This window comes from Hesperophylax consimilis, chromosome 14 (genome assembly GCF_061612785.1).
Source record: "Hesperophylax consimilis isolate HC1 chromosome 14, BYU_Hcon_1.0, whole genome shotgun sequence".
NCBI lineage: Eukaryota > Metazoa > Arthropoda > Insecta > Trichoptera > Limnephilidae > Hesperophylax > Hesperophylax consimilis.
This window is the reverse complement of record NC_142849.1, coordinates 12,227,467-12,242,763: the sequence shown is the minus strand read 5'-3', so window position 1 is coordinate 12,242,763 and position 15,297 is coordinate 12,227,467. Positions and strand designations below refer to the sequence as shown.

General features: G+C 35.9%; 2 protein-coding genes across 5 annotated transcripts in view; both read left to right on the top strand.

Annotated features, from left to right (window-relative positions):
- Moca-cyp (nuclear cyclophilin protein Moca-cyp) overlaps positions 1-10,622 on the top strand; it is a 35,542-nt gene extending 24,920 nt beyond the window's left edge. For both annotated transcript variants that reach the window (XM_089639509.1, XM_089639510.1), the window contains 7 exons: positions 1,225-1,468; positions 3,969-4,211; positions 5,386-5,646; positions 6,634-6,687; positions 7,965-8,268; positions 9,842-9,917; positions 10,446-10,622. In XM_089639509.1, coding sequence (XP_089495635.1) covers positions 1,225-1,468; positions 3,969-4,211; positions 5,386-5,646; positions 6,634-6,687; positions 7,965-8,268; positions 9,842-9,917; positions 10,446-10,567 — 1,304 coding nt within the window. In that variant the 3' untranslated portion in view covers positions 10,568-10,622. The remainder of the gene's footprint in view (positions 1-1,224; positions 1,469-3,968; positions 4,212-5,385; positions 5,647-6,633; positions 6,688-7,964; positions 8,269-9,841; positions 9,918-10,445) is intronic.
- A 3,858-nt stretch (positions 10,623-14,480) lies between these two features.
- LOC149417887 (uncharacterized) overlaps positions 14,481-15,297 on the top strand; it is a 428,973-nt gene continuing 428,156 nt past the window's right edge. For all 3 annotated transcript variants that reach the window (XM_089639507.1, XM_089639508.1, XM_089639506.1), the window contains exon 1: positions 14,481-14,652. In XM_089639507.1, coding sequence (XP_089495633.1) covers positions 14,586-14,652 — 67 coding nt within the window. In that variant the 5' untranslated portion in view covers positions 14,481-14,585. The remainder of the gene's footprint in view (positions 14,653-15,297) is intronic.

The window sequence follows — 15,297 nt, the reverse complement described above, 5'->3', positions numbered from 1 at the left end:
CTCACATATGGCAGCTCCTGGATTGCAATGTGTTTGAGAATAATAAATTGTACACAGCATTGGAGTTTACCATTAAATTTTATACAGTAGAACCCCGTTAATTCGAACCCCGATAATTCGAAATTTTCGCAAAAAAAAATTCCGCTGAAAAATTTTTTCATACAAATTTTTTTTTAATTCGAAATTCGTAATTCGAAATTTATTTTTGTCCGCGCACGAAAATATGTTCGTGTAATTCGAAAAAATTTGATTTTTGCGAAAATAAATCATAATATTTCGTAAATCTGAATCTAAAAGTCAGCCGTGGCTATAAAACGCCGAAAAATGTATTTTTACGTGGTTATACATCGTCCTAATTAGTATTATTATTTTGTAAATCTGAATCGATTTACACTGGAATGTCGTATTTTTTCAAATTTATTTCGAATATCCGAGTTTAAAGGGCCGAGAAAATACATTTTACGCGGATATATGTCGTAATTTTACGAGTTTACGCCAAATATCTGCATTTAAAGGGTCGGCCGCGACGAAACTCGGCCGCGTAATTTCGATTTACGCGTAAATATATCGTATATTTACTAACTTTACTTCGAATATCCGCGTTGAAAAAATACGGCGCGACGGAAATCGGCCGAAAATTTTCGATCCATGCCGAAATATGACATATTTTTACGAATTTACTTCAAATATCTGAATTTAAAAGGCCGGCCGCCACGAAAAACTGCCGACAAAATTCGATTTACGCGGAAATATATCATATTTTTACGAATTTATTACGAATATCTGAATTTGAAGAGCCGGCCGCGACGGAATACGGCCGCGAATTCTCGTTTAACGCGGAAATATATCGTATTTTTACGAAAATCTCAATTTAAAGGGTAGGGCGCGACCAAAATCGGCAGCGAAATCTCGATTTACGCGTAAATATATAGCATTTTTACGAATTTATTGCGAATATCTGAATTTACAGGGCCGGCCGCTACGGTAATCGACCGCGAAAATAAAGAAATAATTGGTATTAATACGAATTTACAACTAAAATACCACCCGGATTTGAAGAGGCGGCCGAGAAAATCGATTTTAGGCGTTTTTTTTTTTTTTTTTTTTCATAAAATTTCGAATTACGTGGGAATTCGTTAATTCGAAATTTGATTTTTGATGTCCGCTGGATTTCGAATTAACGAGGTTCTACTGTATTGATTCCTTTTTGTTAAATTTCCACAGAAGAAATCCAACACCGCCATAAATCTTCCCACAAAGAAAAGAAGGAATCGAAGAAAGAAAAGGAAAAGAAGAAGAAAAAGAAGCACTCTAAAGACAATGATAGAGCAGAGAAAGATTCCAAAGGGAAAAGCAAGGGATTAGCCATGGACCAGGAAGAGGAGAACCACAAGCGTTTGCCCAAGTCCCAAGCGATGGCCATGGCTTTTGGTGTTGAAGTGAGGAACAATGATGATCTACCCGCAAGGTCAATATTTATTTTTATTTTTAATAAACCATAGTAGTAGAGAGAGGTCTTACGTACGTCATCGACAATCGTCATCTTCCTTCCTTGTATGAAAATTAAAATGATTAGAAACTAGAACGATGACGTCAGGTGTGACATCTTTCTGTGATTACTAGAAACATACCTCTGGCGTAGGGTAGAGAAGATGAAGTGGCACACAACTTTGTCTTGGTGAACTCTCCTTGCTTCATTACTTTTGTTCTGACTCTTGACATGATTAGTATTTAATCTGTATTAGGCCATATCCTCCTGGAGCATCCGCCAGCTTCTTCTTCCATCTTATATTCTTCCGACGCTCCAAATGCATGTTTTTAACAAAACAGTTTAATTTCTAATTTAAGGCGGGCATTTTACCGCCAAATCACGGCGTAGCCGCGGTTTTTTTTTTTAAATTTTAGCACCAAAGTTAGGCTTTCTGCTAAATATTCACATCTTATGATCTATTTGATATTTTTCTATGAAACTTTCAGTGCTTTACTTTAAAAAGATGTCTCTATTTATCTACTTAGCAATGTATGTGTAATTCTTTTTTTTATGAACAAAAACATTCTACTTTCTTGGGAATCATAGAAAAAACAGTATTTCACAATCGAAATAACTTTATTCATACAAAATTACAAGATTATTTAGAAATTTTCAATACATATAAAAAAACTATAACCTAATAGTGCTTCAATATGTGATAGCATTCGAAACACTTTCCTTTATGCAGGGGCACATTGCAAAACTTGCACATGTACCGCGTTTCACTGCGTAGTTTGTGAGCGGAACATACGCGACAACGGTTTTATTTTTTGTCGTGTTTCAAACTCATTGTATTGACAGGTAGATAGATCGGGTACCGCCGACAACAGAAAACACATGGCCCCGCACCTATTTAGAACCCCTTGTTTACAAGTTTCCCGCTCCTTACCGCTTTGCGCAACAAAACGAGTAAACTCGTCTCCCGCGTCTTACTGTAAAAAGGCATATGACGAGTTTTCTCGTTTCCCGCAAAGAATGTGTTAATGTTCAATCAACTCAACGAGTGATGTTTCGATGCTAGGTGCCCCTGTAAGAGGTACTTTCTCATTGATACGTGTCCCCAACTGTTGTGATGTCCGCTTACGGGGCACTCCTGCTCACAACCCAATTGCTGTGATGTCCGCGTACAACGGATTAAACGAACCTAATTATTATTAGTTCCGAGTTCGAATAATATAATATATTATCTAGTCTAGTTAGAAACCTTCATAGATATCTTATTATTATTATTATCACTAAGCCGAATGTACACATTGACGCCAGCTCGCCAATATGTGAATGCCGTAACCAATGTTGACCGGTTAAAAACAGTCATGTCATTTAGGCGGCAAATCTAAAATGGCACATTTTAATTCATTATAGAAAATTTATGTCAATATAAAAATAAACTAAATATACCTTCATTTTAATATTTTTTTTTATTAAAAAAACAATGAAAATACCCTGTTCAGCATTGGTCATTTGATCTTCTGTTTTTAATGTCAATACCACACAAGAGTCCCAACTGCTCCCAATCATTTGGAGTAAGTGAGACTACAGCATCCCCAATTGAGGTACATTGTGAGGCTGAAGGTAGTGGAGACAAGAAGGAGATGGGGAAGAGGAAGGTGGGGGAGTACCTGGCTTTTCAGATCTGGTCACCAAACATGGCTAAAGCCATTTCAAGCAACGTTTCTGCATGGTGTTCTTACACCAGGGCTATACTGAGAGTATCTTCTACTCTGGAACGTGCCACAAGTATTCTATATACTAAACAAATAAATTCATAAATAACGCAAATTCATCAAATAAAATTAGCTTGCGCATGCCGGGATTTGAACCCGCGACCGTCGAATTTCTAGTCGAAAGCCTTACCCCTTGACCACGGAGGCCGTCAAATCTAGATGGAGGTAAAAATTATTGGCCGCGACAATTTATTTGTACAGGAAGTTTAATTATTAATCATCGTAATTTGTAAACGTAAATAATCACTCACGCAATAATCTACACAACTGTCTCCGCTGAACGCCTATTGCAAGGTGTAAACGCTGTTAGCGGATTGACGCCAAGATCCTTCCAACGTTGGCGGCCAACTCATGCAACGGCCAAGTCATCCTGTATTGGCCCAATGCATTGTGCCAATGAGGTTTGACTTCAATAGAAAATTTAGATACATTTAGTTTGTCAAATATGATTTAAGATTTTCACGGCCAAAAGTATATATGTTTTTGGGGTGTTAGGCCGTGTTGCGCTAACTCCTTCTTTAACCAACGTTTCGTACATCATTGCAGTGTCCATCATCAGGGCAGATGTGTTATGACACTGCAATGATGTCCGAAACGTTGGCTAAAGAAGGAGTTATCGCAACACGGCATAACACCCCAAAAACAAATAACAAAAAAAACAATTAGTTTGTATATTTCTTTGATGTGGTCTGACATTGTAATTTATTTTTCAGAGATAACAACTCTTCATACAGGCGAGATGACAGACAGCAGCCGGAAAGTAAAAGTGAGGGTAAATCTCAGAACTACGATCCTTTCAAACTGCTAAAGACGCAAGTTGGTAAGGATGCTGTGGAACTCAGGCAGAAGAGCGACAATAAGGAGAGAGATAGGAAATTCAGCGAGCGTTCCAGTCCAGACAAAAAGAATGATTCGTCGAAGGATAGGTACAAACAACACTCTTCAGATAGAGACAGGTAATTTTTTACCTTTTAATTAATTGTTTAATCTCGTATTCTTTTGAAGAAAATATGTGAAATATGATTAATGGCTTCATCAATATTCCGATTGTCAATTAAATGGTGTGAAAAATCACATTAAATAATAATTAGCTATGAATAAAACTGAGAAATTTATGTTTAATGACTCATGATGTCACTATGTACTTTAAAATGAATGCCAAGTAAAGTGCTTAATCATTATTCACATTCAAACATAAATAACGATAACAAAACGCGGCAGTTCAAGTTGGCAAACATCATTTTAGCTAAATTATGGACGCATTTATAAAAATTTATAGTAAAACTAGATAACAATTCACACCCTTCAATGTGATTTTCTGTTTTTTTTTTTTCCTTTTAATATTTCCAAATTTGTATATTTATTTTGTTTTGATATTCAACTATTGTATTGTACCAAAGAATAAAGAACACAAGAAATGTGATGTTGGCATGTTTCGTGATCCAAAAATCTCGTCACTCGAGGCTTAAATTTTAATTTCAGAAATTTAGTTTCTCGGTACAAAATCAAATAGAATGAAATATACAATGTCAAGCAGTGCAAGAGAGACATAGTGCTGTATTTATTTGCCATTGGCTCTCTCGGGGCTAGAACCAAAATGTACTAAGTCAGTGGCTACATTGGTTCATTCAAATTGACATGGAAAGCACTTCTATAGAAGTAATAGATAACTTCTATAGAAGTAATAGATACATTGGTCCATTAAAATTGACATGGAAATCACTTCTATAGAAGTAATAGATAACAAACAAGTGCTATATTACTTGTATATTATCTATTCAGTGAATTGTGCTAAATAATGTATACCTCCAGATTGGTTTATTTTCCATAACAAAAATATTTTTCCATAGAAGAATATTTATTTTTCCATACAGACATTTCAATTTTTTTTTACCTAAAAACTTTGGAATTTCGAAAAAAAGTTCTTAATCTTTTTTGCTTCTAAAATCATATATAATCACCCCCCTAAGTTAGCGCACTTTACCGCCGGATACCCTGTGTGCAATCTTGAAAAAATAAAAATAGAAAATACCTTCAAATAGTTTTTTTTTTAATATTGTATGTTGTTATCATCAAATTATTTCATCAATCATAAAAAAAACTTTAAAAAAATCTTTACTTGATTTGCAGACAGAAGCCTTCCGAAAGAGGTAGAGACAAAGAAAGACGGAATGCCACTCCCGAAAAACCCAAAGACAAATTGGAAGAACGCAAAGACGACAAGAACTCTAGAACGGTGGACAAAGATAAGAGACGCGGCGACAGTCCCGACAAGAAAAGGAGGAAGAATTCAGACAGTCCAGCCAGACGGTTCACACCGGACAGGAAACGCAGAAGTAGGTCCCGCAATAACCGCAGGTCCAGAAGCCGCTCCAGGGATAGAAGACCAAGGTAATACAAGACTCCATATTCTATGTTGCGTCCATATATAATTAGAAACAGGGGAGTTTGGCCTTTGGAAAACAGGGAGGGAGGCCTTGAGGACAATAAATTCTCTCATGGCCTGTGTCATCTTGGGGATGCTGTGTGGAGGGTGTTTATGGGGAAAGGAGGTAAAATATGTTTTGGGAAGGAAAAGGTATGAGAGGTAGGGTCAGTGTGTCCAGGAGTGACAGACTTATGAATTCATCCCACTGCACTGTGAGGCGATAGGTTGAGTCTGAGTATAGAGAGTATCTGGAGTATAGAGAGAGTCCGTCCAGTTGGAGAGGTCTCCCTCAATCAGCCATATACACGCCAAACGCATAACTTCGGTTAGCTCCGCCGCTTTGATAGTAAGTGCATATTGTCAATAATTTAAACTATTCAATGCGCATACATACAGACACACACAAACAAACACTCACATATAAACTACACACGTCACCTGGTAATTAAGGAATAAACGGTTCCATGATAAATCAACACAATGACAATTCAACACACTTTTAAAAATTTATATGTAGTCATTAGAAACAATGAAAAAAAAAATTTAAACTTAACCTAACCTATTTCCCTTGTTTGTTGTTTCAATTGTCTATGGTTCCGTCTACATCACATATTTCTCTTGTTTGTTGTTTCAATTGTCTATGGTTCCGTCTACATCACATATTTCTCTTGTTTGTTGTTTCAATTGTCTATGGTTCCGTCTACATCACATATTTCTCTTGTATGTTGTTTCAATTGTCTATGGTTCCGTCTACATCACATATTTCTCTTGTATGTTGTTTCAATTGTCTATGGTTCCGTCTACATCACATATTTCTCTTGTTTGTTGTTTCAATTGTCTATGGTTCCGTCTACATCACATTAGACTTGTATGATTGTAAATTAATTTTGTTAATGGAAAGGTGTTGGTGTAGTGTAAGTGTAGGGGCTTATTTATTTGTTTGTTTCTAGGAGGACATCTCGCTCTCGGTCTAGGGGCCGTATCAGTCCAAGGGGTAGAAATCGGTAAGTTAATTATGTTTCAACTTTGTTGTGTAGTCATTTTTTAAGAATTAAGGTAATAGGCCTCCGTGGTCGAGAGATAAGGCTCTCGACTAGCAAGCTGGAGGTCGCGGGTTCAAATCCACGCGTGCGAAAATAAGTTTTATTTGATCAATTTGTGTTATTTCACAAATTACTCTTTAAAAAAAAATAATTCAAGACCCATGTTCACTACTTCGTATCCTCAAAAAGTCCCACCACATAACATCCCCAAAGATGACATAGACCTGAGGGAAATTATTTTCCTCATGGTCTCCTGTCTCCAGAAGTTAATCTAAAAAAAAAGAATCGTTTGCTAAACATTCAACATTGTTATGTTTAGATACAGAAAGCATTAAACTTCTTTTTTACTCATCGCAGGCACTTCATAAACATTCACCACAATGAAAAGATAAAAAGCGCATTTTAACAGATATTATATTTTACAAAAAAAAGTGATAACGTAGAATGAGTGTCTACAAGTGTTTTGGTTAAAAATCAGTGTACATTAGACAAATTATTAATATGCTAAAAGGTTAAACAAAACTGTAAAAACTCAACCCTTGAATCTGGAGAATGACTCCTATGTAAATTACTGTCTTTTATTTACCGCGGCAGTATATGTAGGATCTGTAAACGATCGGCAGATGATTGGTTCCTGCTGTTTTCCGTAGCAATGTAAGATTTTTATGGAAAAGTTGCAATATCGGAGGGCGTGTGCAAAAGGGGTCCCTCGAATGCTCACAAAAGACTCCAACACGCTTCAGCGACGACGATAAGGTGAAAGACGGAGTTCAATGCTTCCTCAATGACGTGATGGCGAGCTGGTGTGACATGGGTATTCAAAAATTGCCACAGCGCTTACAAAAATACATCGACCGAAACGGCTTATGGATTATGTAGAGAAATAGATAAATGTTCAAGCTTTAAAAAATTTTTTAAAATAAATGTTTTTTGTTGACTACTTTTCAGATTACTCTTGTACAAATACATTTTTGTTAAACTTTTTTTTTACTTGACACTCTCTGTCTACTTACCGATACATTTTGATTATTTTTTTTATTTCTTACAATATATTATGTATGGATAAAAAGGCTTTAATTATAGTATGTGTAAAATACTCTAATTATAGTATGTAGGTATGTATCAATAAAAATAACTTCCTCCCTTTTAAACTCGGTACATAAAAAAATATTTTGGGTAGTAAGGCCAGTCATTTTCTTATTAAAAACATTTGTTATAATATTTTGTTATTATTCCAGTCCTTTGTCTCCTCGTAAGGCTAAACGCCAGGGCCAGGGCGGCAGCCGTCGTCGTTCCCGCTCCTCGTCATCTGGCAGCTCCCGGCGCGGCCGCCGCCGCTCCCCCTCCCGCCGCAAGCGCTCGCCCTCCCCCGCCCGCCGCCGCCGCTCCTCCTCCCGTTCCTCATCGCCGCGCTCCTCGCTGGAGCGGACCCGTAAGCGCGAGGAGCTGCAGAAGAAGCTCAAGAGGGCCGAGCAGCTCATCATTCTAAAGAAGAAGATGGAGTTGGAGCTGGCCGAGAATGAGAGACGGAAGAAGGCGGAGGTAAAATAGTTTTGGGTTTTTCAAATTTCGGATAAAAGTAGCATGATTGAGAGAACATCAGATAATTGATTCGACTTATCGTATACTACAGCAGACAGAGCAGACATCACCACAACTCGTTGTAATCTCGAGCAAGTCGTTGTCTATATCTGAATTCGTCTATTGGGAGAGTGACCCCTTATCTGAATACAGTAGATGTCAAGTTCAAAGTATTCTTTGAAACCCACATAAAAAAATCCTACCTGTAAAATGTCAGCATCTCATCACTACTGCTATTGTATTGTGCAAAAGTGCAAAAATACATCTGTGACGCACCAATAAGAAAAATGCTCCTTTATCTATTTTGATGCAAGTACAATAGTTTAATTTAGGTGTATGTATTTTTAGTACTACAAATTTAACCTATTATTGCATTACACTTTGGTGAGACAATTACATGATAGTTTCTACAATTTTTTTGTGGTTCCTGTTATTATGCTGAATTATTATAATCAAAAATGATAATATCATATACATAATTATGTAAGCAGATTATCATATAAATATTGTGCCATGATGCCGGTCAACTAATTAACAACTATGGGAATGTAATCGATTTCCATAATTTTCCCTCCGGATTGTGATTATTGAGGGCTTATAATATAATGTTTCAATCCCGTCAACACTGTGAAACAACAGCAATTAAATCTTTTAAATACAAACATAAACCCGAGTTCGTTGTTTCAATCTCCATTCAAAACAAGAATGAAATGTGGACATTGTGGACTGGTTTTGGACCCATCATGTCAGAGTCAACAGATTCAGTCGTGCCAATGTGATGGTGTTTTATTGATTTTTAAATGACGATTTTGTAAATTCTACATATATTCTATATAAATAAAAATGTAAATGTTTGTTTGTTAAAAATCTTAAATCCAATACGCATGTGTTTTTATATAGATGGCAACTGTGACAGGTAAAAACATGCTTTTTTTTGAAGAACAGCGCTTCTGTTGAAGTAACATGCTTTTTTTTTTTAAAGCGCCATCTTTTGGACGTAAAAGCAACACGCGCAATTATTTGTCTATCCGCACAATCACACTGAGCCAGCAACACAGCAACTCGTGGTGGGGTACAGCTAGTATATAAATAAAAATGTTAATGTTTGTTTGTTCAAAAATTTAAATCTCTGAAATTCCTCTTTTGATTACTTTGAAATTTTGATACAACTTTACATTCGAATACGCATGTGTTTTTATACACCTACACTATATAAATGTCAGCTGTGACAGGTAAAAACATGCTTTTCTTGAAGAACAGCGCCATCTGTTGGACAAACATGCTTTTTTTTATAAAAAACAGTGCCATCTGTTGAATGTAAAAACCACATGCGCTATTGTTTCTCTATCTGTACAGACAGACTCAGCCACAGCACGTGGCGGGGTACAGCTAGTATATAATAAAACTTACATATTCAGAATAAAGTTTGTTGACCTGAGCGATAATATTTTTTAATGGAGTTCCTTATTCACTAATTTGCCTTTCTTGTTGACTGAATCTTTCTGTGGTTTTTAATTCTATTTCTCTGTTGCAGGAATCCCAAAAAAAGGCTATTGATGTGTTTGACATTGCTGGAAAACTAGACTCCATAGAAGCGAAAAGCGAAGAAGGTTAGTGTAAGAAACGTATGTCCTAGTGAACGAAATAACAATCCAGTATGAAAGAGACAGCTTGATTAACCTGCTGGTCAGTCAGTTGACTGTAAAAAAAATCCCCACCATGCCGAAAAATTAATGTTTAACTAATAAACTACGTAGGTAAGAAAAAAAAGACTCCTACTACCATCATTATAAGCATAAAATGTTGCTTGTGCAATGATGGAGAACTTGGCTCATTTGCCAACACAAACCTAACTAACACGCCGTTTCTCTGCAGGGGTAGGCATAGAGAACAGACCGCCAAATAATTCGGTCTTGGCACACACTTCTTTTGCTTCAGTCACATTCGCACATTGTCTCATACATGCACTTCTGTAATTTCGACTCAAGTATTTGGTCCACTTGATCGTGCCATGTCTTCCTTGGACTTCCCCAACTTCTTCTACCATTCACATTTGCATCATATATTCTCCTTACACTCCTGTCTTGGTTCATCCACTCAACATGCCCTGTTATTTAACTGATTTTATTTATTTTCAGATAAAAAAGCAAAATCATCTTCTAAAAAGAGATCACAATCATCATCTTCCTCCAGTTCCAGCGAAGATGAAAAGTCCAAGAAGAAAAATTCCAAGAAACGACACAGCAGTAGTTCTGATTAACAATAAATTTACAAATAAAATCTGTTTGAAAGAATCGTTCCCTTTCGAACAGATTTCCACAGTTAAAAAATCAATAATTACGAATTGAAAAACCTATGACATGAAAGCACCCCTTTGAAATGTTGGTAGAATAGTCAATAACATAATAAGTTATTATAAATAGAAAATCAGTCTTCGTTTTTACAATCAAATTTGTTAAAATTATTGGCCTAGGTAAATATTTCAATGCAAAATATTCTACAGATAATAATTGTAGATAATACTATCATAAATTTTTATTTATTCTGGGAATTTTAAGGGAAGATACATATTATCATCACCTCCACGTTAAACTTGCGAATCTGCCATTTTCATAAAAATAACTTTTTGTTTAAATATTCTCCATTGTAACGGGATTATTAAATAAATGCCAATTCGTCAAATTTCAATGTTGATTTTTGAGTTCCGTGAAGGTTCTATTAAAGTTTTTTCGTGATTTCAGTTTTGCGAAGCAACTGGCCAATAATGATATAATAAAGGAACTTGAATAGAACCTCCACAGAACTTGCAAATCAACCTTCAAATTTGATGAATTTTTCAAATTCTGTGAAACTACCCAATATTACTAGGTCATTTGAATCAACTCATGGTAAATTTATAAGATTGTAGATAGAAACATTTACCATTGTGTAAAATATAAAGTATCAATAAAATAGACCACAAACGACTTGCAAATCTTACTGTTATATCTCTGCCTTTACTTGCAGATTTATTGTGTTGGGAACTCTTGATAGAGTAAAAGGTTTTTTTACAATAATTGCGTTTATTTATGTACAATAAATATGAGTCTGGATTTAGCTACACTATTCATTACCCGAGGGTTGGTAATTCTCTGTTTCTAGAAGCTTGAAGTCTGACGAGGATACCCCACAGGCAATTGCTACACTCTAGCGACATCTGTCGGACTCTGGAGTAAGCTTTCTGACTAGTGCCATCTATCGCTTGAATACCCAACTTATTACCATACATCACACTTACGTATAAATTAAATAAAAAAAAACATAGTTCTTTTGCCCTACTAAAATGTTGATATTTCACATATTCGTAACTTTAGCATGGAGGTGACGATATATTACGTACTTGAGAATTCGATTTTCTACTAAATAGTCAAAAATTTTACCCAACATTAAAGGAGTCTGCCGAAATAACCGGATATAACGTATCAGGCACAAAAAGAAACACGACCCGCACTACTATGCCCACTGCAACAGATTGACAGCGCGCTATGCCCGTATATGTATATATATGCACGGAGTGTATTGCCTCACGCAAAATGTTCAAGCCGTAGATTTAATGGCGGTCCGGTTATGACACGCTACGGTGATGGTCAGTGACGGAACAGTCTAGTGGGTGTTGTTTCGTATTAATTCATAGAATGAATTTTTTTTTGCATGTGTTGATATGGTTCGGTCATGGTATGATATGTTGTAGTGGGCAGAATCCTTAAAGTGTAATTATTTTTAACCGATTCCAAAATTTAAAACAATATTTTGTATGGGGTTTTTCTGTTAAAAATGTTTATATTAGTTAAGGAATGATAAATACATACAGCTTGTCTATGAATGTGATTTTATTTCCAATTATAATAGGACCTGTTTTAACAAAAAAATAAATGTTTTAATTTGATGTCTTGTTTTATTTTTCATTTAGAGAGAACTTTTCTATTTCAGGTACCGATGACTATAAACAATATACATATTTATAATATAATAAAGGTGTCACGGGGTTAAGTGCACAAACTTCGGGAGGTTTCTACATGATGTTAGAAATGAAGAAAGTTCTTTTTCACCTGAAAACTACCGTAAAATGCTGGAATTTCGAAATAAGTTAAATACCTTTTTCACTTGTATTTTTATGTAGAATTGCTCTCCGAAGTTACTGCACTTTTCCCCCTGGACACCTTGTATAATCAAAGTGAGTTTTCAAAAATAATTCGCAGATATGCAGCAGCCATTTTTTAAAATGTGAATACTGCACAATAGTCCCAACCGTCTGGAGCCGGTGAGACTATGGCATCCTCAATTGAGGTATGTTGTGAGGCTGAAGGTAGTAGTGATATGAAGAAGAAGGTGGGAGAGTACCTGGCTAATCAGATCTGGTCATCAAACATGGCTAAAGCCATTTTAAGCAATTTTTCAATTCTGAATGGTGGTCTTACACCAGGGCGATACTGAGAGTATCTTCAACTCTGGAACGTGCCGCAAGTATAAATTGGGAAATAACACAAATTAAATTTACTTGCGCACGCCCATATTTGAACCAGCCACCTTCGGCTTGCTAGTTGAGAGCCTTAACTCCCGACCATGGAGGCCGTCATAATTATATCTCAATCTTGAATAGGGCAATTGATGAGATGTTATTGAGAAGATTTTAAAAAAGTTCTCGTCATGGAGCCAAGTTATGACTAGCCTAGTTAGAAATAATGTTTCAATTATTTTTATCACTTTTAATTTGGTACCTCATCTTGGTAGCATTCAGAAAATTTTCTCAGTTGGTCATAGGTACTGTAATGTGTGCTTGAAAGGGGATGAGTGCAAGTGAGACAGAATGCTTATAGTAGTTATATAAAGGAATTAATGCATGTTATGACCTCTCTGTTTGTTAGTCTGATCCTTCACTACGCCAAAAGCAATATTGCAATTATTCACAGATACAGATGAACCAACATATCCGTACAGTTGGGGCTGTCACTGTAAAGATAAATTTTGTATTATAAAAGATGGTCTTTAGCTCGCAGGTTGCTCTTGTGGTTGCCTTTTTAAAATCATCAGTTAATTGTATAATAAGTTGAGGGTGGTGTTTGTATGTACTCAGATTTACAATACACGTAGTTCTGGATTATTTTATACTTACGACTCTTGGTTTGTTGGTACTTACTTGACATAATTTATTATTAGATTGCGCAATCTTGATTGAATAATTTGATCACTTAAATCTATTTAAATCCACATACATTTAGATTAGTAAGATAATGCAGACCTCAACAAATTTTATAAGTAATTAACTTCCTTGCGTCCATAAATAAACCACTCACCTTGTGTCTATCTTCATGCATTACTCAATTAGACTCACAATCAAATTTATTAAATAACTACATTCTCACCCCTAATCCCCTAACAATGACCACAAAGTGCTATTGTGTAGGTACCTACCGAGGTACTTACCGCCAAAATGATTTAAATTATTGTTTTATTTCGGTTTTCAAACGCGATTCTTTTTATTATAAAAAGCTGTGAATGTTTCGAAAGTTTTTTTATGGAACTAATATATACTTACTTTAGATTATGTGAACTTATTTCCTAATATATGTTACTAATAGTCAATAGTTTTGTCAAAAATAATTTACCCAAAACACGGTAACAACGAAAAATTAGAGTTGTACAAGAGTGAATCGCTTTATTATTTTTATATTGTTTCGTCGTGTTCCGCAATAAAAAAAAGTTTTTCAATTCATTGAAAACAATCACATAATTGTTATTTATTAATTACAACAAGGGCTACTTGTCACAATATTCAAAATAATAATAATCATTCACCGGCCGGCATCGGAAGAGTACTAATCGGCACCATATCGGCAGTAATAATTGCATTTCTTTCAAGCAACGTAATCTTGCCCGCGTCAAAAAGAGATGAGAAACACAATATTCAAACCAAATCCTAAGATTACAAGGCAGCGCCGCAAGAATATACACGTTGCACTCTAATAAATGAAGTAATCCTATAGCTGTCCCTCTTTTATTACGTCAGAGTTGCCCCGGGTGTGTATGTGCGTGTATTTGTTAATTTGCGCAGTCGGTTGTTGCGCAGTGGTTTTTTATGAGAGTTTGTTGAGCAGTGAGCACAGCGGCGCTGTTCATGTTCAATGGTAGCGCTCTGCGTCGCGTGTGTGTAGTCAGTGGCCGCAGTGTTAGTGAAATACGGATAATATCGAGAAACTCTGTTATTTTTGTTAAAATTGTGTACAAATGGTTAAACATTTATGGCGCTGTTATTATTTCAACTCATCATTGTGTTTACAGTAGGATTGCTTCTGGGGCCAGCTTCCGGTACGTCGAATATTTTGCAATGTGTTTTTGTTTTTGGATTCTCGTAATGTGTGTTTGTGTTCATACAACATCTCTCTCGTAGAATAGCAATATGGCCGTCAATGTTATCGGCCTCGAACTGTTTATTTTCTTCTAATAAAGCGGTCGATACACACTTTTTATTGACATTTTGTGTATTCGATTTGCTGACTGCCCAATATTCGCTATAATCCACGCCGTAAGGTGTCGTTTTGTAATGTGACATGAGCTGTCAAAACGAAAACAATATAGGACGTTGTGCACTGAAACAAACGGACATTCTTTCACCACCTGTGTAGATTTACTACGTATTTTAGGATGTTTTGGATTTTTTATATCTCCTTCAATATGTGTCGCAGTTAATTCCGGAAGGTAGTTTGATTTATAATATCGGAAAATGTATTCGGTTGGGCATGCTCAGCACGTGGATCTGCGCGGATAATGTTGGAAATTGTTTCGAAAATGTTTTATTTCCCTTGTATGCCTATTACCTATATTCCACGGTGGTTAGTTTATGATGGGTCCACGTGTGATAAACTATGATATTGTGACACATTGTTTTGTTGTGAATTGTTCTACGGCTTGAAACGTCAGCTGATAAGCCGAACATGCATTCGAAAACTTTGT